Genomic DNA, 23,406 nt, shown 5'->3' on the forward strand with positions numbered 1-23,406 from the left:
AAAGTACGTCTTTCATCTTTTTCTGTGTCACTCTTGTGCAGTAGTATTTTCCCATGCTGATACTTTATAAACTGATCCCTTTTAGTTTATTTACGAATATACTAAAGATAATTTTTGGACTTGTATATGAAGAAGATGACATGGAATGGAGGATAAGAAAAAAATTAAGAATTAAAACAATTGTACAAACACCAAAACGTCGTCGAAGTGCTAAAGAAGAGAAGCCTGAACTTGGCAAGCGAATATCGAGAACGATGGAGGAAAAACTACCTAGAATAGACTTCTGCAGAACAAGAGATGGAACGAGAGGAATATCCCCGGAAAGTCAAACATATCTTCTATTTCCTTCTCCAGTTTCTCCTACGTTGCTGATATTGTTATATGGGTTGAGGCCATGTCAGCGGTAGTTGGTCGTATGGCATTCCTGACGCCAACACTTCTGTTGGGACGGAGTCCACCTATCCTGCCTTTCTGCTTCTGAGTAAATCTACGTTGAAGTATGAGAAACTTCTCTGAATGTTTGTGCAGTGCATATCTGAGGCGGGACGGTGCCTACCAACCTGATATGTACCTAGCTGGATAAGGAAAACCCCCTAAAAGCCACATCCAGGCAAGCCAACTCAGCGGCCTTCGTCGTTAATATGCGAAGGGGATTCTGGCCGGGATAGTCTCACCTCCCCGTATCCCTGAAGCAATGCTTTCACGCATTCGGTTACCTGGCACATCGGAAGGCCAAAAATATGGATAAAAGAAAAGTAACCAACTGGAAAAAAAACGTTGTCTCTGAGGACGTAAAGTCACAAGAAACTTGGCCGTTCAACCACAGGGAGGAGGCGAATGTTCTAGACAAAAACTTGTTTCGACAATGAAATTTAAGTACATGGTGTTGTAACCTATAAGGGAAGATTTATCAGTAAGCAAATTTCAACTTTCCAGTGAAATGCACAATTCAAAGAATGGATTGCAGGGAGTCATTACCGTCCTGTCACAAATGATGTGTGCAGCTAACGAGGCCAAACGATTCTGAATCCAGAGTTACGGGATTTTGTAGTAATGTATGCATTGAAACTGGATGCTGTTGGTTAGAGAAAGTTTTTATGAGCAGGGGTCTCTCGACTACTTAAAGTACGGGAAATTGTAATCAAACGTCTTCGAGAAATAACAGGAATGATTACTGCAAAGAAAAAGAACCTATCATGGTCATTCGAAAGTAATTTTGAACTCCAATATAGCAGTCTGCAACTAACAACTGTCAGTTGGCCGCTGAAATAATACTTGAGAAATCCGTGTTTTCAAATAATCTATTTGATTAAAAATACAAGATACACTCATAATGCATTTGTACATTCATAATAATACTTTTCGAATGTTTTATGTTTAAGTTCGTTACTTACTAGTTTTGAGGCGATTTTCATAGGAAAACAAATGTTTTGAACAACAAATGTGTTTTGATGCTTCTGTCTTGACGAAAGCAAAATTTCTTCTTTTCCTCTTACGGGGATGGCTCTCCACGTTTTACAAATGCTTGAAAAATGAAGACAGGATCACGAAGAGATTGGAATGCGACGTTATTTATTCACAACCAGTATGAGGAGCACTGTAATCTTTTGTTGGAAATGTTGTCACAACATATTGATTCAATTGTATGGAAATACTAAAAGTGCGTAATGATGTACATCCTCATTATAAAATTCACTGGTTTCTTAGTTTCAGTTACACGAGTAAATGTGACACAGTATATACATATTTTCAATTTAATTTGAGTGGCTGTATTTTTTATTTGAGAAACTATTAGACTTGATTATTGTTGTACGTATCTACCTTTACAAAACCGTTGTACAGCGCTTGATGCTTCACAGAAGATGATGTCAATTACTTGTCGTAGCAGCCATGCACGACTTGATGACTGACGTTTTAACACCATACTTTTACATATTTATTTGGATACTCACATTTGTGAAGCATTTCTACACTTTCTAATCAATATGTTAGTTAACAGGTTGACCAGAACGTGATAGGCGTCATTACATGAACTTGTTGTAGAGCTCTTTTCCTCAAGTTCTTGTTCCCTGTTGACCCACACGTGAAGCTTGCACTCTACAGTGTAGTGTATTGTGCTTTGAAACTTTGTTGTTGTTTTTTAGGTACGTAACGGCATTTTGGTGCCCTGTACCGCGTTCGTCTTGAGCAGTACAGAAAGTATCATCATACTTTTTGTCATCTGAAACTGTGTTGTTCTTGTTAATATTGTTATTTTTCACGGTAAAGTTACGCATTATGGTTCTGTAATCTGTTGGAAAACAAGGTGGTGGAACAGACCCATCTATAGCAAACATAGAAAAGGTGCTGTTTTGAATATAATTTATAGAGCTGCTATAACGTGAAACCATACAACAGTGTGTATTGTAAAAGACAAAAACGGCTAGCCAAATGTGTTTACACGGGGTAAGTTCGTCGTTGTTATGAATTTACTCGTTGTTAACGGCTACCTTGTTGCAGAGGAGAAATGACACTATGAAAAACTACTGGGCATTGAAGCGTCATGTCGACGCGGGGCTACTTTCAGAATGCAAATGAGTGAAAGTTGTATAACATTCGATTTAAGGCATTAGTATAACATGACAGCTTTCCAGTATGAGACATCGCTGGATTACCGCACTAATATAAAAATATTCCCAAAATCATGTGTAACTTCTTTTTCCTCGTCGGTAATTCGGTTTTAAACGACCAATCTGCCGTGACTTCCTCTCCTGTGAGAAGTTCTATGTCTTCATCTCAGAGTAGTATTTACAGTAAATGTCCTTAATTATTTGCTGGATGTACTTCAATCCCCTACAGTTTTTACCCTCTACAGCTCGTTACAGCTCCTCTGCAGTTAGTATGTCTTATTATCCTGTCTGTTCATCTCGTTAAATTTTCCCATATACCGGGTGACCAAAAAGTCAGTATAAATTTTTAAACTGAATAAATCACGGAATAATGTAGATAGAGAGGTACAAATTGACACACATGCTTGGAATGATATGGAGTTTTATTAGAACCACAAAAATACAAAAGTTCAAAAAATGTCCGACGGATGGCGCTTCATCTGATCAGAATAGCAATAATTAGCATAACAAAGTAAGACAAAGCAAAGATGATGTTCTTTACAGGAAATTCTCAATATGTCCACCATCATTCCACAACAATAGCTGTAGTCGAGGAATAATGTTGTGAACAGCACTGTAAAGCATGTCCGGAGTTATGGTGAGGCATTGACGTCGGATGTTGTCTTTCAGCATCCCTAGAGATGTCGGTCGATCACGATACACTTGCGACTTCAGGTAACCCCAAAGCCAATAATTGCACGGACTGAGGTCTGGGGACCTGGGAGGCCAAGCATGACGAAAGTGGCGGCTGAGCACACGATCATCACCAAACGACGCGCGCAAGAGGTCTTTCACGCGTCGAGCAATATGGGGTGGAGCGCCAACCTGCATAAACATCGTACGTTCCAGCAGGCGTTTATCAGCCAGGCTGGGGATGATGCGATTCTGTAACATATCTCTCACCCGTCACGGTAGCAGTCACTGAGGTTTTGCTGTCCAGCGCCATCTGTCGGACATTTTGTGAACTTCTTTTTTGTTCTAATAAAATCCCTTGTCATTCCAAACATGTGTGTCCATTTTTACCTCTCTATCTACATTATTCCATGGTTTATTAAGTTTTCAAATTTATACTGACTTTTTGATCACCCGGTATTTATACACTCGCCATTTCTGCGCGGAAACTCGTTTCATATCTTATGATTCCACATAACTTTCATCATCCTTCTGTGGGGCCACATCTAAAACGCTTCGGTTATCGTCTTGTCAACTTCCCTCGTAGTCCACACAGAGCTGTGCTTCACACGTTAGTTTCTGCAGCAAAAGATATTTGTACCAACCATAGCCGAAACATCTGTAGATAAATAGTGAAGAAACGAAAATGGTTTTTGGACAAGAAGGAATCATCCAGATATATTTAATTATTAATTAATTCCGTTGTTCCGACTGCTCATATTTCTTGACTCTCATGCTGAAGCTGAACTGGAAGTGTTGACCTCTTGCTTGCTGCTCTGTGTTGGCAGGTCTTGCCCCGACGCGCCCGCCACTTGCGACTGGACGCAGTACAGCACGACGGACCCCAACCCGCACGTGCTGTACGGCGCCCTGGTGGGGGGGCCGGACGCCAACGACGCCTACTACGACGACCGCACCGACTACCAGCACAACGAGGTCGCGCTCGACTTCAATGCCGGCTTCCAGGGGGTCGTGGCCGCTCTCGTACAACTCGGACTCTGATCCATTCCCTCTCAGGGGCGCCGCACAATAAACTAAACGCATAGCACAACTTAGGTGTTGCTTCTCTTTGTGTTAACCTATTCAACATACCTCCCATTCATTCCCATTCCAGCAGCTAGAGAGCACACACGGCTTAAATGACATCCATAGCACATGATCTACTTTGCTAGCCATTAGAATAGCAGCGGGAAGAAGGAAAGGTGCAACACAAACAAAATCAACGCCAATTGTACTATATGCTAGGATATGCACATTATTAAAACGGCGCAAAGGAGATAGCAATAATGTCATCTACATTCTGCACATGGCTAAGTATCACACCGTGTGTTTTCACTAAGAAATTGTATTTCAATGTTGTCTGTTTGTGAGAGGATCATGACATCAGGGGAGATGTCTAACACTGTTTGTCGAATTTTGACAACGGCAAAAACGTTCAGTTTTTAGTTTACCTTCACACTGCGGCTGGGATCCGACGACCGTCATACCAGTATGGAATCGTTGGAGTAGGAAGAGCCATACAGAAGTGACGGCCCCACGCGACTAGCGCCTGAGAGTATAGTTGAAACATCCCCGTAGAAAAATTTATAAATGGCTGTGCTGATAAACCTCTTACATTATTTGCTTTTCGAACAGCTGAGCAGAACTGAACGTACTCAGACATTTCGCTCTTTACCTATTCAGATCAACACTAAACTGACACACAATATTTTTTCTAGTACCTTCCGCCGCGGAAGTCGAGCACGCGGCAGAACAAATGGACGTGGTCAGCCCATAGAGGGCTCCGCCTCCGCGGCGGCAATCCCTCGCAGCGGCTGTAGCGCAGCGAGGGCGCCACCGCTAAGCCACGTGCAGACAGCGGCCAATAGCCGCTCTCTCCGGTTTCGTATATAGGGACCCGCTCTGCCGTAGTCCCGCCTTCTCTTCCGACGATCTTCTCCTTCACCTCACTCATCTCCTTTCCGAACAGCTCAATTCCCGTCGCTCCGCAATCTTCCTCTCTCTTGACCTCGAACGCGCATATGACCGCGTATGGCATTCCGGTCTCCTCTTCAAGCTCCAAACCTTCGCCCTTCCCATTAACTACGTTCGTCTGATCGGTTCCTTTCTCTCCCGCCGTCCTTCCCATGTCACCATCCATAACACCGATTCCTACACCTTTTTCCCCTCCGCCGGTGTGCCCCAAGGCTCCGTCCTCTCCCCCCTTCTGTACTTGTTGTACACGGCGGACATGCCGCCGCCGTCACCCCCCGTCCACCTTCTCCAGTTTGCCGATGATACCGCCTTCCTTGCCCTTGCCCCCACCCTGCGACGCTCCCAACACCTTCTCCAATCCCATCTTGACCGGTTCACCGCTTGGTGCAACCAGTGGTTGCTCAAGGTCAATCCTTCCAAAACCCAGGCGATCATTGTAGGCAAAACCACTCCCTCCTTCCGCCTCCTTGATTTCTATCTCACCGTTTATGGCCGTCCCATCGCTCTCACCCCCACCCTTAAGTACCTTGGCGTCACCCTCGACCGTCGCCTCTCCTGGACTCCCCATCTCCAGACAATCCAAGCCAAGGCACGTTCCCGACTCCGTCTCCTCAAGCTCCTTTCCGGCCGAACGTGGGGTCTGGACCCCTCCACCATCCTCCACACCTATAAGTCCCTCATCCGCCCTATCCTCTGTTACGCCCATCCAGCCTGGATCTCCGCCCCCCCCCTTCCTTTTATAAATCCCTCCAAATCCTTGAACGCCATGCTCTCCGCCTTGCCTATCGCATCCGTCTCCCTTCCCCCACGCGGATCCTGTATGACCTTATCCCCTTCCCCCACCTCCTCCTCTTCCTCGAAAGGATACGAATCCTATACACCTCCCGTAAACTCGATCCTCCTCACCCGCTCGTCTCCCCGATCCTCTCCCACCCCCGCCCGCTGCCGCGCCTGTACTCCCATGTCCCACCCGGTCTCCATCTCTCCACCCTCCATACCCTCTCCCAAGGTGCCTTCCGCCAGCTCCCTCTCCCTGATGATGTCCTCGCCCCCTCCATCTACCCCTCCTATCAACTTTGACCCTGCCCCGCCCCCCCACTTCCCGTGTCCTTTCCTTTCGGCACCCTCCCTCCCTTCTCTTCTCTTCCCTTCTTTTTCCATCTCCCTGTCCCCTCCCTTCCCCCTCTTCCCCCGGGCTTCCTCTCCCCCTTCCTCCCTCCCCCCTATCTCCCCTGCCCGTGGCATCTCTGCTCTCCCCTCTCGCTCTCCCACTCCCCTTCCTCCTCCTCCTCTCTTGGCAGGTCCCCGGACTCGCACACGTCTAGTGAACTTTCGCGCGCCGGAGATCGTCGCCTTTTGTGTCTCGTGTGTGTGACGTCGTATAGTGTTTTTGGTGTCCGCCGTCCCACTCCTACGTTCACTTGTGTCGTCGGACTCATCAGTGTTTTGTGCGCCCTGCCAACGTGTTTTCAGTGTTGTTATCGTCACATGTGAACGACACCGTGTTTTTATGTCTCTGTGACCTCTCTCTTTTGCCCGTCACTTTGTTCATTGTCATTCACCGTGTTTTATACTCTTGTAAAACGCTATGGCTGAAGAGCGGCGTAGTGTGCCGCTGCCAGCCTACCTGAGTTGTACAGGTTTTAAAATAACAATAAAGTAAAAAAAAAAAAACCGTAGTCCCGCCAGTCTGGTACTCGCTCTGGATTTCGTTTCTATCTCGGCGGTACTGCGTTCTGGTCGTTGCTCGTTGCTGACATTTGCCTGGCTCTGGTTCCGAGTGGATTTACGTTTGGTGTTTGGTGTTGTGGTTTCTGCAAGCCTCTGTTGTTTATCTTTTCCTTGCTCATGGTCGGTTGTTGTCAGTTGTCGTTGGTCTGTCGTCCGACTCGTCCTGTGTTTACCCGGTGCTACGTGCTCCACCGCCGGCGGCTTCCCCGCCTGGCGGCTCCGATCCGCAGCCCATGGCGTTCCCGCTGTTGGTTGTGGTTACTACATTTTTAGCGCAACGCAATCTGACTTTCAACAATCCCTACAAAAGAATAGTCCTGACTAACAACCTTTCATGAATCACTTACCTCACAAAAATCTTCGTTACTCGAACTACTGCAATACAGCGAGCGCCAATACTGCCAACTAAATGAAAGGTTCTAACTACTGAAGGCACTAACTACTGATAGGCATAGTTAGCAAATGAAAGATTTTGGTAGAGAACAAACAATGCCGGCCGGAGTGGCCGTGCAATTCTAGGCGCTACAGTCTGGAACCGAGCGACCGCTACGGTCGCAGGTTCGAATCCTGCCTCGGGCATGGATGTGTGTGATGCCCTTCGGTTAGTTAGGTTTATTAGTTCTAAGTTCTAGGCGACTGATGACCTCAGAAGTTAAGTCGCATAGTGTTCAGAGCCATTTGAACCATTTTTTGAACAAACAATGTATTTACCTTAATAGCGTTCAAAAGTCATTATATATATATATATATATATATATATATATATATATATATCAGTTCATGACATCCAGTCTTACAAATTTTCTGTCTCTGATGGACACACGGCCAGATCATCCGCTCTCAAAACTCCGCCATCTCTCTCCCCACATCCACCACTACTGGCGGCTCACCTGCAACTGCGCACCGCTACGCGCTGTTAACAGCCAGCTGCCCAACACTATAATAGCGACTATTCCAACAATGCCAACCAGCCACAGACTGCACAGAGGACAGTCAGTGATTTTCATATAGAGCACTACGTGGCGTTACCAACATAAAAAACTAAACAGCCTACTTACATAGTCACTGTTGTTCGGTTACGTAGGATCGTACAGCACCGCTATGTAGCTTGAGTCAAGAAATGGGCTTGTTTTTAGCGAAGCATGTGCCCACACGGTCAGTCTGGAGAATCAGTTACTGTCAGCACGACAGCCATTGTTGAGGACATAGACACCCGTCAGCAGTGAGGCTGCGCCAACAGCAGAGCGCCCAAAGAGAACAATGGCGACAGGAATGGCTCTACGCCATCCTCTCGTATGAGTTCGAGTTATTCCTACACTATGGTAATGGATGTGTCCATGTGTGGCGTCTTTGAGTACAACGAATGTTGATAGACTGCGTTTGCCACCGTTCTATGGGCCCAACCTGCGATATCATGGTGTAGTGCGTCGTTGGATGAACTTCATAATCACCTGTGGTTCGCACAGCCAGAATATGTTACGTGTAAAGTCCGGTAATCATGCCTTATCTTCGAAGTCTGCAAAGTATTGTATTTGAACAAGGTAATGTCACATCGAATTTTGCTCTTGATGTCCTCACATACCTCGACACACGGGATTTTGGCGTGTTCTCTGACACTTTGAAAACATCTGATACGGATTGCGTAGACACTGACAAGCCACCTCTCACCAGCCATATAATCTATAAACTGTGACGTAACGTTTTTTGGGTGACGTATCCGTTTGACTCTATGTCCAGCATTATCAGAACTAATCTATATTCCGTCTAAGGCGTATACGCGAAGGAAGGTAAATACATTACTTGGTATCCTGGCATTTCAATTTTAACCTGCAGTCGAGTACCTAGTACTTTGTATTTACAAAGGCATGACATCTAAGAAATCATTTACAGAATTCTCTAAGAAAGAAATGGATCTATTTCCGTTGATCCCGTATAGAAAAAGAAAACGTGTGGCACAGTAAACTGTCAGCAACAATAATGGCGCGCAGAATGACAAAAAAATCTTCCTTTTTCAATCCCTTTAACAGCTAGGTGGCAATTCAGGAAAGCCATTACGGGCTCTGTGTGTGAGTTTACACTTATATAACGTGCACAAGACAACTAAGCCGCTAAATGCACCGTTGTACTAAAACTAACATTAACAAGTTGTTCAATAAACTGTTCGTAGAAGTTGGCCCGACCAGGAAAATCAACAGCTGATAACGTATCTCAGGCTATAAATTGTATGAATATAGACAGCAGGTTATCATGTAGCATTCACCATCGCGTCAACACAGAAGAAACTTCTTGCAACTATTATTTTGCTAACATCAGTGTCGTCGTGAACTACCTGAAGAATTGCCTCCTCCATTATCGCAAGTAGAAATATTTGACGGTTCACAACCCCTAAGACGACAATCAGTTGCTTCAAAGATAATCCTATCGAATCACTTTCATTCTGAAAATCTGTCATCATAGAAACGTCAGAGGCGCGACTTACACCGTATACCAAATAGCCATTTGCCAGAGCAGCTCTTTTTGTACACTTTCGTTCCTATGCACTTCATATGGGCACTCACGTTTCATTGTATCAGAAACGAAGACCGTAAAAAACTCTTGTAAATAATTTTGTACTCGTGAAGTGCGTTGTCATCCTCAAAAGGTGATGCGATATGCAAGTAGGGAAACGGGATTGTGTCACAATGACGTGAACCATTCATCAACATTACTTTCAGTGGAAAGCAACAAAAACAAGAATTAGAATGTCAGTAGGAGTATCCGAGAAGGCAGTTTGAATATTTCATGTGAAAAAATTTCATGTGTTATGCTGCATACCTTTTCTTCCGTTCATTTATGGATTACGGAGGATTCTAAAAAAGTTGTTCTAGAGTGGAAATAAATCGCCTGCAGAAGCATGTTCCTATGACAAATCCTCCTCTGAGTAAGGAATTGGTCCTGAGAGATTAGCTATACTACACTCCTGGAAATTGAAATAAGAACACCGTGAATTCATTGTCCCAGGAAGGGGAAACTTTATTGACACATTCCTGGGGTCAGATACATCACATGATCACACTGACAGAACCACAGGCACATAGACACAGGCATGCACAATGTCGCCACTAGTACAGTGTATATCCACCTTTCGCAGCAATGCAGGCTGCTATTCTCCCATGGAGACGATCGTAGAGATGCTGGATGTAGTCCTGTGGAACGGCTTGCCATGCCATTTCCACCTGGCGCCTTAGTTGGACCAGCGTTCGTGCTGGACGTGCAGACCGCGTGAGACGACGCTTCATCCAGTCCCAAACATGCTCAATGGGGGACAGATCCAGAGATCTTGCTGGCCAGGGTAGTTGACTTACACCTTCTAGAGCACGTTGGGTGGCACGGGATACATGGGGACGTGCATTGTCCTGTTGGAACAGCAAGTTCCCTTGCCGGTCTAGGAATGGTAGAACGATGGGTTCGATGACGGTTTGGATGTACCGTGCACTATTCAGTGTCCCCTCGACGATCACCAGTGGTGTACGGCCAGTGTAGGAGATCGCTCCCCACACCATGATGCCGGGTGTTGGCCCTGTGTGCCTCGGTCGTATGCAGTCCTGATTGTGGCGCTCACCTGCACGGCGCCAAACACGCATACGACCATCATTGGCACCAAGGCAGAAGCGACTTTCATCGCTGAAGACGACACGTCTCCATTCGACCCTCCATTCACGCCTGTCGCGACACCACTGGAGGCGGGCTGCACGATGTTGGGGCGTGAGCGGAAGACGGCCTATCGGTGTGCGGGACCGTAGCCCAGCTTCATGGAGACGGTTGCGAATGGTCCTCGCCGATACCCCAGGAGCAACAGTGTCCCTAATTTGCTGGGAAGTGGCGGTGCGGTCCCCTACGGCACTGCGTAGGATCCTACGGTCTTGGCGTGCATCCGTGCGTCGCTGCGGTCCGGTCCCAGGTCGACGGGCAAGTGCACCTTCCGCCGACCACTGGCGACAACATCGATGTACTGTGGAGACCTCACGCGCCACGTGTTGAGCAATTCGGCGGTACGTCCACCCGGCCTCCCGCATGCCCACTATACGCCCTCGCTCAAAGTCCGTCAACTGCACATACGGTTCACGTCCACGCTGTCGCGGCATGCTACCAGTGTTAAAGACTGCGATGGAGCTCCGTATGCCACGGCAAACTGGCTGACACTGACGGCGGCGGTGCACAAATGCTGCGCAGCTAGCGCCATTCGACGGCCAACACCGCGGTTCCTGGTGTGTCCGCTGTGCCGTGCGTGTGATCATTGCTTGTACAGCCCTCTCGCAGTGTCCGGAGCAAGTATGGTGGGTCTGACACACCGGTGTCAATGTGTTCTTTTTTCCATTTCCAGGAGTGTATTTTGTTACGCCTTGTCTACCACGAGCAAGAAATACCTAACTTGTATGACAACTGCCGATGCTCATCTGATGTACAGAGTAAAAATATTATAAATGTCACGTTGCTCCCAACCTCTTGCAAGCCTTAAGATTTTACTCTATTATTTTAGCAACTTTCATGAGAATTTCACAACCTTTTTTGTCATGCAGACCCCGTGAAGCTGAACGGAGCCCGTTCCAGATCTTTACACCTCACAGTTGAAATTGCCTCTCTTCTATTACAGAGAGACTTACCATAGTGATCTCGTAAATAGGTGAAACGATTGCGATAATACAAACAAAATCCACTACAGCTAAGTTGTATGACGTACCGAATGTCAATGAGATATTATGTACGTTTCGTGTGATAAGAATTTAGTACTTTATCTGTACTTAGGCGCATTATGTTTGGGAGTGCACAACTTTTTATAGGGGAGGTTGCCTACCGTAAGCAAGTAGCAGCTTGTGGTGATAATGACGAAACATAGACATGTTAGACCCATCACAAAACAGAGGAAGGTGGAGGGAGCGGGAATCATTCCCCAAGTGAAGGCAAGGTAGTTCGGCGAGCAAACTGTCTGACTTCAATAGCTGAGCATGGTATTTTCTCTGGCAAGAGACCACTAATGAATGGCTTAACAGATGAGGAGCCAAAAGAATACAGAAGACTCAACTTATTTCTGAGGAGAGCGCGCTACTGAACAAATGATTTGTGTCAGTACCATAAAAAGGCTATAGTTATCAATATATCACACCTCTTCTGGTAAAGTAGAGGCACTGGTTAGCTGTTGAATGGATATGTCATATCTTATATGAACTACAAAAATTAAACAGAGATTAAGAGCAAACATACAGGTATTCTCAACAGTATTCGCTTAGTGACTTCTTAGTGTATATTGCGAGTATTGGCCGAAAGAAATGAAAAATAAATACGTTCAGACATTGCAAATTGTACTTTTGTAATTGTTTTTCATGTGGGCGGAACGTGACCGCGTAGATCACGGGCGAACAGTAATTTACAAGTAGCTATTATGGGAAGGTGATGACCATCTGGAAGAGCGTGGAAGATTGTTGTTAGTAACAGATAGTATAACCAATGTAGGAAGAATATTTCGAGAGGAAGCTTTTTATTACATGATTTCGTACAGTATTAGGTAATCTGTAGCATTGAAAGAAGCATAGGTAGCAGTTATAAAAATGGACTCAGGGAACATATGTTGGAGTAACTGGGTAGATTTGGTATGTTACGCGGAAAAATCGTCATTGGAAGATATAAAGATAAGGATCAGAGGCTGTGAATGCTGTTAAGGATATAAAGTTGGATGTACGGGGTTTCATATAGGTATTGGAGAAATAAAGGGTAGGCACACCCTTGTAAGGGAGGGTCAACACCTAGATCAGGCGAATCTGGTTCAAATGGCTCTGAGCACTATGCGACTTAACTTCTGAGGTCATCAGTCGCCTAGAACTCATAACTAATTAAACATAACTAACCTAAGGACATCACACATATCCATGCCCGAGGCAGGATTCGAACCTGGGACCGTAGCGGTCGCTTCAGGCGAATTTACAGTCGGAGTGACGTGAACAGTCTTTCTATGTTGAGAGGTGAATAGAGAGACAGTCGTATCGAATGGATAAAAAGATATTTACAGAGTGTTTGCCCATACAAGAAGGTGTAAGTGCAACTCTAACAGAGGCAAGAAGCTGTATAGTGACTATTAGTCACACTGTTGGTGTGTTTTCTAGTTCTCTTCCACACATGTGTGTCTTATCACAAAAATGAAATTTGGAATTGCTGAGAATGTTGTAAATGAAAATGTCAGCTTGTAACTCCTTATGGTAAAGATAAACCTAATCATTTGCATGTTTCAAAAAGTTTAAGAAACTTATGCTCTTGTGATCAATAATTTGAAAGCAAAGAAAAGGCTGTTACATTTGAGTAACTGTGATATAGCTTGATCAATTATTTCTCATACTCTTCCTACGAAAAGGAAAAATGTATTTAGAAATGCCATACGAAGAGAGCTATAAAATGCAAAATGGAAAAATAATTTACTAGATTATGAGAGCTAGTTTCTCAGGATGGGGCAGGATAAGGTTACGATTGTGGATGGGGCCGTAGTCAGCTATTCTCGTTTGCACAACAAATACGTAAACTTTATTTAAAGAAACTAAAATTTTAAAACAATCTCTTAAAAAAAAACACAATTGACTGGATGATGGCTGAAGGCCTTAGCACAGAAAAAAAAATGCCACAATTTTAGGGCCGAAGGGAACCAACAATAACCTCAAACAACAAACGGCTGAAGGTCTGAATTAGAAGACAGAAGAACAATTCCAGATAGCACATATTAAGATAAATACTTCGTTTTAAAACAAACTGTAACACGGCTGAAGGCCTTATTATAAAACAAGTGAAATTATCACTCGGCTGAAGGCCACAAACAATTTCAAATAACAAACGGCTGAAGGCCTGAATTAGAAGTCAAGAAACAATTCCAAATAGCACCCATCTCAACAAATAACTTGCTTTTAAAACAAGTTTGCTTTAAAAAAGAAACTTATTGTAATACGGCTGAAGGCCTTATTATGAAAGAAGGGAAATTATTCTCGGCTGAAGGCCACATACAGCTTCAAATAAGAAACGGCTGAAGGCCTGAATTAGAAAACGGAAGAACATTTCCAAATAGCACACATTTCAATAAATACTTTGTTTTTAAAACAAGTTTGCTTTTTTTAAAAAAAAACTTATTGTAACACGGCTGAAGGCATAATTAGAAAATTACAGGTATCCTTAAAACAAACATCACAATCTAAATTCTGAGGAATCAGGACAAGTGGTTCTCAGCAAATGTTCCAAAGGTCAGCCTGGGAAAGTAACTCAGACATAAGCTAAGGTGAGACAGGAAGCCAAGAGTTATACTCACGTAACAGGATATGCAGCTCAAACTAGGGGGAACTTAAGCGCCGGCCGACCGACTAGCCAATCCGCCTAATGTCCGATCACCGGTACAACGATGGAATATTTTTAGGCAAGGGCGAAGAGACAGACAGCACTACGTCTTCAGAAAACACACAAGGCCGAAGGAAACACTAGAACCAAGGTAGACGTCTCAAAAAATATGCACAGTACAATACAAGAGGCTGTTGAACTACATGCTGTGTCAGGCAGCATCAACACGACGAGGAAAGGTACACTTCCGGAAAGTACGCTAACCTTCAGGGCAGGTAACTGGGGCGTTAGCGGCTACAGGGTAGAAAATACCGCTAGTCGCACTTCACTAATAAGAATAATACTAAATTCAATGATGAATAACAAATAGAGAAAGACGGATGCAATATTTCAGTGCCTCAAAACACTTCATTCGATGCCGCCAGGCTCAGCGGCCCTGGGAGCAACAACCTGTCGACCAAAGGCGGGATCTCCGAATAGTCGAGATTGCATTAGCAGTTAACTCTTCACTCAACTTAAACGTCGCGATCGTGACTTTTCAGTTATTTTAAAAACTGAGTGATCGCCCCATGACACACCATGTGTTCACTGTTAGACGTCCAGGGTACGGTGTGCAACGAAGTTGTCACTCTCACAGCTACCTCTTCTCGATCCGGCAGAGGCAGCACGCCACCAGTGGTCAAGGCTTGCCCTTGCGCTGCACGGACCTGCTCGCTGCTGCGCCCCCAATCGACGTGACGTCCGTTCGCAACTCCTCACCGAATCCAGTACGCAGACAGCATTAAAATAACTGCTCATACTCATACAAAACCAGATGGCAGTTATAAGAGTCGAGGGACATGAAAGGGAAGCAGTGGTTGGGAAGGGTGTAAGACAGGGTTGTAGCCTCTCCCCGATGCTATTCAATCTGTATATTGAGCAAGCAGTAAAGGAAACAAAAGAAAAATTCGGAGTAGGTATTAAAATCCATGGAGAAGAAATAAGAACCTTGAGGTTCGCCGATGACATTGTAATTCTGTCAGAGACAGCAAAGGACCTGGAAGAGCAGTTGAACGGAATGGACAGTGTCTTGAAAGGAGGATATAAGATGAACATCAACAAAAGTAAAACGAGGATAATGGAATGTAGTCGAATTAAGTCGGGTGATGCTGAGGGAATTAGATTAGGAAATGAGACACTTAAAGCCGTAAAGGAGTTTTGCTATTTGGGGAGCAAAATAACTGATGATGGTCGAAGTAGAGAGGATATAAAATGTAGACTGGCAATGGCAAGGAAAGCGTTTCTGAAGAAGAGAAATTTGTTAACATCGAGTATAGATTTAAGTGTCAGGAAGTCATTTCTGAAAGTATTTGTATGGAGTGTAGCCATGTATAAGTGAAACATGGACGGTAAATAGTTTGGACAAGAAGAGAATAGAAGCTTTCGAAATGTGGTGCTACAGAAGAATGCTGGAGATTAGATGGGTAGATCACATAACTAATGAGGATTTATTGAATAGGATTGGGGAGAAGAGAAGTTTGTGGCACAACTTGACCAGAAGAAGGGATCGGTTGGTAGGACATGTTCTGAGGCATCAAGGGATCACCAATTTAGTATTGGAGGGCAGCGTGGAGGGTAAAAATCGTAGGGGGAGACCAAGAGATGAATACACTAAGCAGATTCAGAAGGATGTAGGTTGCAGTAGGTACTGGGAGATGAAGAAGCTTGCACAGGATAGACAAGCATGGAGAGCTGCATCAAACCAGTCTCAGGACTGAAGACCACAACAACAACAACAACTCATACAAAACCACAAGATATACACCGATCTGGGAAAACAATTCCACGAACAACTCACAATACTAAAACCAGTCTCGGTGAAACAACAAGGACGAATTATAAGTCGGCACAAACACAGAGAAGCCAGAAGCGGTCGGAAGACCAAATGCATGTCGACCGCTGCCACAGCCGACGAATGACCAACCAACGGTCGTCCCCACTCAAGTCAGGCACGGAAAAGATCGCAGTATAAATCGTCGACTAACAACTTACTGCCATGAGGGCACTTCGATGGGCTTACACACACACACACACACAGAACCGAAAGTTGCACTACTCGAATATCATGATGCATTTAACTAAAACTCACTGAATCCGGTCCTTGACGTGGTCGTGCACTCTCGCGACCACATCCTTCCGTCGGACAGTGCATGTGTGTCGCCAGCGGTCGGGCGACTACTGGCTGTCCGCGCCTCACTGCTGATCCGTCCCAACTCAACTAGTTCGACACACGAGCACCCGGAAATACTAGAGGCCGCTCCAAAGCTGGTACCAGAGTATGCGCTATCCATAAGCGCTGCTTTTGTCACTCACGGACAGACAAGGCGAGCAAACGTAGTGGCAGCAGTGAACACACCAAGAAAACGAGACGCCACTATCGCTATTACAAGATGCCAAGCTATGAGCGGCATCAACGCGAGCCGAACATGGCTCAGACTATGAAATGTTAAGGACGACGGTATGATCAGTTGGACATACAACAGTATTTTGAACAAAGTATGTTAAATAGAATTCTGTCTTTTTCCTAAGCCAGCTCAATTACTTGTTGAAGATTTATTTTCAAAATAGAAATGGATTTTTTCTCAAGGTGCTATAAATACCACAAATAATGAAAACTGAATTAAAGGGGAAACCTACTGTTATTTAAAGAGTACTTTTTAACGTTAAGGGATGTGAATATGGGTAGGTGGTTGGTGTTTATGGGTGCCCAACGTCGAAGTCATACGCGAATACGGGTCGGTGAATACGATGCGGTTCAGTGGGCACTTCATCGCCGAGCCAACATATATAGATGTAAATCATTAATTAAAACTTCCGGGCTGAATTGCCGTGGTCCATATATAAAACTTCTTCTCCTTCCTGACGTTTCGTTGCCTACCGAGAGTTAACTGACTTCGACGGCGAGATGATAATCTGTCCAAGACTCTTGGGTCATTGCTCATATACGTCTATATTTCGCAAGTCATCTTATGGGAGATTACACAAGAGTTTCTGTTTCCGAGGTCAACAGTGTCTGCCTATGTCTTCAATATAGCACTCGTAAGCCACTGGACGGGACGATCCCAAGACCCGGACGCACGAACGTCACGTCGCCTCCACACATCCATATGCTGTGATCGACCGTCTGCTTGGTCAGAAACCAGTTCCAGCGGAAGCGCATCGAGGCAAGTATACCGCACTGCTTTGAACAGTCGATGACCGAGTCACGTCCCCTTCCTTGACGCCTGGAGTCCGAGCTCAACGACTGGCAAGAGTCCGTGAACATCGTCAGTGGTCAGTGGGCTATGAAACAGAGGAGGCGTGTAATATATCTGATGAATCTTGGTTTTGATGCAGTCGAGATGATGGGCACGTGAGAATGCAATGCATACCTCATGAAGCTACATACTCTGCCTGCCAACAAAGTCGTGTTCTGATTGAAGGTTAGAGCCCGGACTGTGTTCATACTGTCGCAGTTAGGTCCCAGTGTGTTCCTACGGCGACCACTGAACATGCACATCATCTGAACATTGTTGCAGGACATCTGCAGCCCCATGTGACATTAGGGTACCCTGATGGAGATACTATGTTTCAGTAGGCCAGTGTGACATACTGTCGGTATTTGGTAGCACACAAGTGACTTGATGAACATTCCACTGAAATCACGACCGTGACCACGCCCCCAAATCACCCGATTTTAACTCAGTCTAACATTTATGGGATACTGTGAGTATCTTTGAACATCCGATAAAACCTGTACAAGATCAAATGTGGGTAGTGCTGCAATATCTGTGGTCAATGTGTTTTTGGAACACTTTTTAGAATGCATACTTCGATATGTTACTGTACTTCTGAGGGCTCGTGGAGGATCATTGCTGTATTAACATCACACCCATAGACTTACCATGGCTACTGAGGGTAATATGCACTGACGTAAACAATCGCAGCACAAAAGAAAAGTTCTGCGACATAAACTGATGTTGGTTGGAGTGTTTCTACGTCAAAAAGATGATGTCTCTTCATATTTCACACGGGTGTAACCTCCCCACAAAAAAAATAAATAAATAAATAAATAAAATAAAATAAATATTATCGGTTAATGATTCTAATTTTTGTGTAACCTCAGAACAAAATTGGTTCCCATTTATAACCTCCCTACAGAAATCCATTCACATTTAACCTCCACACAAAATTTGTTTCCCATTTAATGTACGCACAAAATTGTTTTCTCATCTAATGTAAGCTCGAAACAGAAAAATTCCTAAACCTCGTAATAAAAAATAAATTGAGTAACCTGGTAAATTTTGGACGACAGCAGTGCTGCGTCATGGCCCTGTAAGATCATACTGAATACAAAAGGAAAAATTCTTACCTCAATAAATTCGCGCAATATATCTACTCTTACAATAAATTTTTCCGGCACAGCTCTGTGCAATGCTGGCCGATAGATTGGTCATTTATGAAAGGAAGCAACTGATTTTTCTTTTGCAACATTCGGAATGATCATGGATTGGAGAAATTAGTAAATTCTTTAAATTGAAATGAATGCTTGTTAGAAATTACTTTATATGACAAAGATTATTATTAGAACATTTTTAAAAGATTTACATGGGAGTTCAGATAACATTACTAGATATGCGCGAGGCTGCTTTTTACCTTATACAATAATACTCAGGCTCCGGCATCGCTGCACCGCGAGCGGCCAGCCAACACGATACAGCATACCAGACCAGAGAAGACTCCAGACACGCGCAGACTTACTGCTACAGCTACACATTTCCTACACAGTCAACACTGCTCTCTGGTCAGCGATTCTCTTATACCTTGCATTTAGCAGGCAGCGCATGAGCAATACATCGAAATTACATCTGCTCGGATCTCTTATACGGGTCGCGCTATCAGCGCCACTATGAGGATGCCTACCAGGTTTGCTTTAAATACACGCTGCAACGGTCTTGAGCTTCAGTTACTTTTGAGATTGGACGTAGTGAGTTGATGTTGGTCAAGAATGCATGTTAAGCCATAGAGACGCCATTAGCTCCTCCTCACCGAGTTTGAACGAGGTCGTGTAATAGGGCTACGAGAAGATAGATATTCCTTTTGAGATATTACAGAAACACTGGGCAAGATTGTAGACACTCTAAGTGTCTGCAGACAGCGGTGGTCACGAGAAAGTATAGTCGCAAGAAGACCAGGCCCCAGAGGAAGACTTGGCGCTACCAAGAGGGATGACCATCATGTTCAGCTTATGACTCTGGCGTCTCGTACTGCATATGTGGCAGAGCAGCGATCGGCAACAGAGTGACACAACGAACTGTTACAAATCGGTTACTTCAAGAGAAGCTCCGAGCCAGAGGCCACATAGCGTGCAGTTTACCGACTACAAACTAACGACATCTGTGACTGCAGAAGGAGCTCATTGGAGGGCAGGGTGTAAGTCTGTTGTGTTTCCTGACGAAAGTTGGTTCTGCTCGTAACCCAGTGCCAGAGATGGCCGTGTGTTGGTTAGAAGGAGGGCAGTGGAGGGTCTGCAACCAACCGGTCTGTGTGCTAGTTATACTGGACCTACACCTAGAGCTATGGTCTGGGGTGCGATTTCGTGCGACAGCAGGAGTACTCTCGTGGTCATCCCGCGCACTGTGATGCAAAATCGTACATCAGTCTGGTGATTCGACCTGCCGTACTGCATTCCAGGAGGTGTTTTCCAACAGGATAACGCTCGCCCACATACCAATGTGGGAATACAACATGCCCTACAGCGTGTCGATTTGTTTCCTTTGCCAGTCCCATCACGAGATCTGTTCAAAAAATGGTGCAAATGGCTCTGAGCACTATGGGAGTTAACTTCTGAGGTCATCAGTCCCGTAGGTCATCAGTCCCCTAGAACTTAGAACTACTTAAACGTAACTAACCTAAGGACATCACACACATCCATGCCCGAGGCAGTATTCGAACCTGCGACCGCAGCGGTCGCACGGTTCCAGACTGTAGCGCCTAGAACCGCTCGGCCACGAGATCTGTCTCTTGTCGAGTTGCGAGGTGCCGGGGCTAGCAGTGTATTTAACACTAAATTCTTCTAGAATCTTCATATGTAAATGATGCTCTAAGCCTCCCCTTTTCTAACTCCGACTTTTGCTGTTGCACAAGGATTAAGAAGAAACGCGAACTGACTGTAAGCGACCCTGCAAGTGGAGTAGAAAAAAGTTTGGCACCTGCAATAAGTTAATTTGATAGAAATTAATTAAATAAAGGAAAGTTTCATTAACGTAGTGAGAAATGAAAGGGTTGCTCTACCGATTAACAGCATGAAAGTTCTGTCCAAAATAACAATTTGATTTATTATGACTAAACTCAAAATGATAAACAAAACACATGAAATTGGATCAAATTGAATACTCAAATAAATGCTGTGTAGGTGAATTTGTCCATAAACTAGATTGTGACATTTACGACGAAGTGGTATGTGGAGCCAATTGGTTCAAATGGCTCTGAGCACTATGGGACTCAACATCTTAGGTCATAAGTCCCCTAGAACTTAGAACTACTTAAACCTAACTAACCTAAGGACATCACACACACCCATGCCCGAGGCAGGATTCGAACCTGCGACCGTAGCAGTCCCGCGGTTCCGGACTGCAGCGCCAGAACCGCTAGACCACCGCGGCCGGCTGTGGAGCCAATTCCTTGCAACTCAAAATGATAAACAAAACACATCAAATTGGATCAAATTGAATACTCAAATAAATGCTGTGTAGGTGAATTTGTCCATAAACTAGATTGTGACATTTACGACGAAGTGGTATGTGGAGCCAATTCCTTGCAACTCAAATCTTAAGAGAAACACCCAGCGAACCCAACATTAATTGCTGCTACAGTAGTTAGAACTCAGACAATGAACACCCAAGACAGAACAAAGTTAGAAAAGACGAACAGGCGCGCTCTGCTGAGCTCTGATTATCATCTAGCAAAATTCCCTAATCTGCCGGAGCTGCGGACATACATTACCAAGCTGTCTTCTTAACTGCAAGAACACGATCTGGCGTACCGGAGGTGATGGCTAGTTGCTTCGACGTCCCATCGTGGTGATGATAATGTCGCGAGTATAGCCCGAAACAAATTATCCTGGTCTGGTTGTTCCAGTCTAAAGACTTCCTAGCAATACAAATGAGCCTCTGAGGGAGACAAAGAAGCCCTGCCACACAATCACTGACGGTACAGCGATTGATTTTAACAAGCGAAGTCACACAGTAACTCCGATACAGTCAACTTTAACCAAAACTGCTCAAGACAGACAACATAGGCCGCTTGTACGCAGAACGCTCAATTGCCAACTGTACTCGGTAAGTTACGTTGAAGCTGAAACTTCAGCAACTTCGTCAAACAGTTACAATTAAATAAAAGTATATTAGACAGCCAACGGAAGGCAGGCTGTCCAGAGCAGCGAGAGCTCAGTCTTGTAACCTATTCTGACCGAAAGGCGAGAGCCTACTTCTCAAGAGCACCTGTACAAGCCGAACACAGAACATTCCCGCCCCCACGACAGTGGCCGTGGTTAAACGTTCCAATCAGCAACTCGAAAACCGGCGGAAAATTCCACTCTATTGCCGACTCACTACTATTCCAGCAATGGAGATACTGGGCCCCCCATTTCATCGCCGATTTTGCTCCGTCACAGAGATATCCCCTTAGCCAGCCAATCACAGTTATGATTTTGCAGACAACACGGGAATTTGCCCGCCAAGACTGCCTGGGAACACAAGTCATTCCCACACCTCACTGGTAGCCCGCCAGAAAGTGTTTTCAGTAAGTTTCTGCGAAGTAACGGAATCTCTAGCCCAGCCATTCTGTCAGACCCCTGTGGGCATGTCGCTCCCGCTCTTATGTCAATGTCGGAGTCTGGAAAGCATCCACTCGACTCCCTCACACTCATCAGCTTAACCCTTTCGAGTTCAGCAGAACCTGCCTGTCACTGGACCACCCGGGTGACGAGAGACGCTGCGTGGGAAGTCCGCGTGTGAAGGAATAGCGACTTTTCACCGCATGCAATTAGAGAGGAAAATCGAATTACTCAGAGTAAGACAGAAATATGAGTCGGGGCTCATGCCACCTCTCAGAGCACATATGGGACATCATCGGGCGAGAACTCCAGCATCACCCACAAACAGCATTAGCTGTCCCTGTACTGACCGACCAAATACTACAGGCATGGAACTCCATCCCACAAACTGACATGCAGCAGCTGTACAACGAAACGCATGCACGCCTGTATGCTTGCATTCAACACTCTTCAGGTTACACCGGTTATTACCAGCATTTCACATTTGCAATGGTTTTTCTCGCGCTTCCACTAACCTTTGATGTTGCAACTTTAATAACTTAAAGATGTGACCTAGGCAAATGTATTCCCTAAATTTCATTTTTCCACATTGACAACTTTTTCGTGCAGCAAATTTTTTTTCCGTGGTTGTGTTACAGAAGGCAGATCCTGAATGTTATTTACAGCGCAGGTTCAAAAACACTGTTTCCTTTTCTGTAGGAAGACTTTTGTTCTCTCTGTAGCTACCTTCTGCCTTCTCCATAGTTGGTTTGAGACTTTAAGATATTTTCAGGCATTTTGTACCGACCAGGAATCGTCAAAGAGTTTAATATAACATGTAACAGAAACATTGCCCGCATCTCGTGGTCGTGCGGTAGCGTTCTCGCTTCCCACGCCCTGGTTCCCGGGTTCGATTCCCGGCGGGGTCAGGGATTTTCTCTGCCTCGTGATGGCTGGGTGTTGTGTGATGTCCTTAGGTTAGTTAGGTTTAAGTAGTTCTCAGTTCTAGGGGACTGATGACCTAAGATGTTAAGTCCCATAGTGCTCAGAGCCATTTTAACAGAAACATTACATTCTACAACTTAATACTTTTCATATTACCGGAACAATCGTCACACGTTTATAATGGTAGCAGAAGGCTTGGGCTTGCATAGACTATAAGGAGAACAGCTATAGACATCTCGAAAGCTAATGCAAGAACTA

At 44.9% G+C, this 23,406-nt stretch overlaps 1 protein-coding gene across 1 annotated transcript in view; it reads left to right on the plus strand.

Moving 5' to 3' along the window:
• Positions 1-23,406, plus strand: part of LOC126092605 (endoglucanase A-like) — a 201,957-nt gene that overhangs the window by 52,672 nt on the left and 125,879 nt on the right. Inside the window, exon 8 of the mRNA XM_049908303.1 lies at positions 4,109-4,256. Within this exon, the coding sequence (XP_049764260.1) occupies positions 4,109-4,256 (148 nt within the window). The remainder of the gene's footprint in view (positions 1-4,108; positions 4,257-23,406) is intronic.

Source organism: Schistocerca cancellata, chromosome 7 (genome assembly GCF_023864275.1).
Source record: "Schistocerca cancellata isolate TAMUIC-IGC-003103 chromosome 7, iqSchCanc2.1, whole genome shotgun sequence".
Lineage (NCBI taxonomy): Eukaryota > Metazoa > Arthropoda > Insecta > Orthoptera > Acrididae > Schistocerca > Schistocerca cancellata.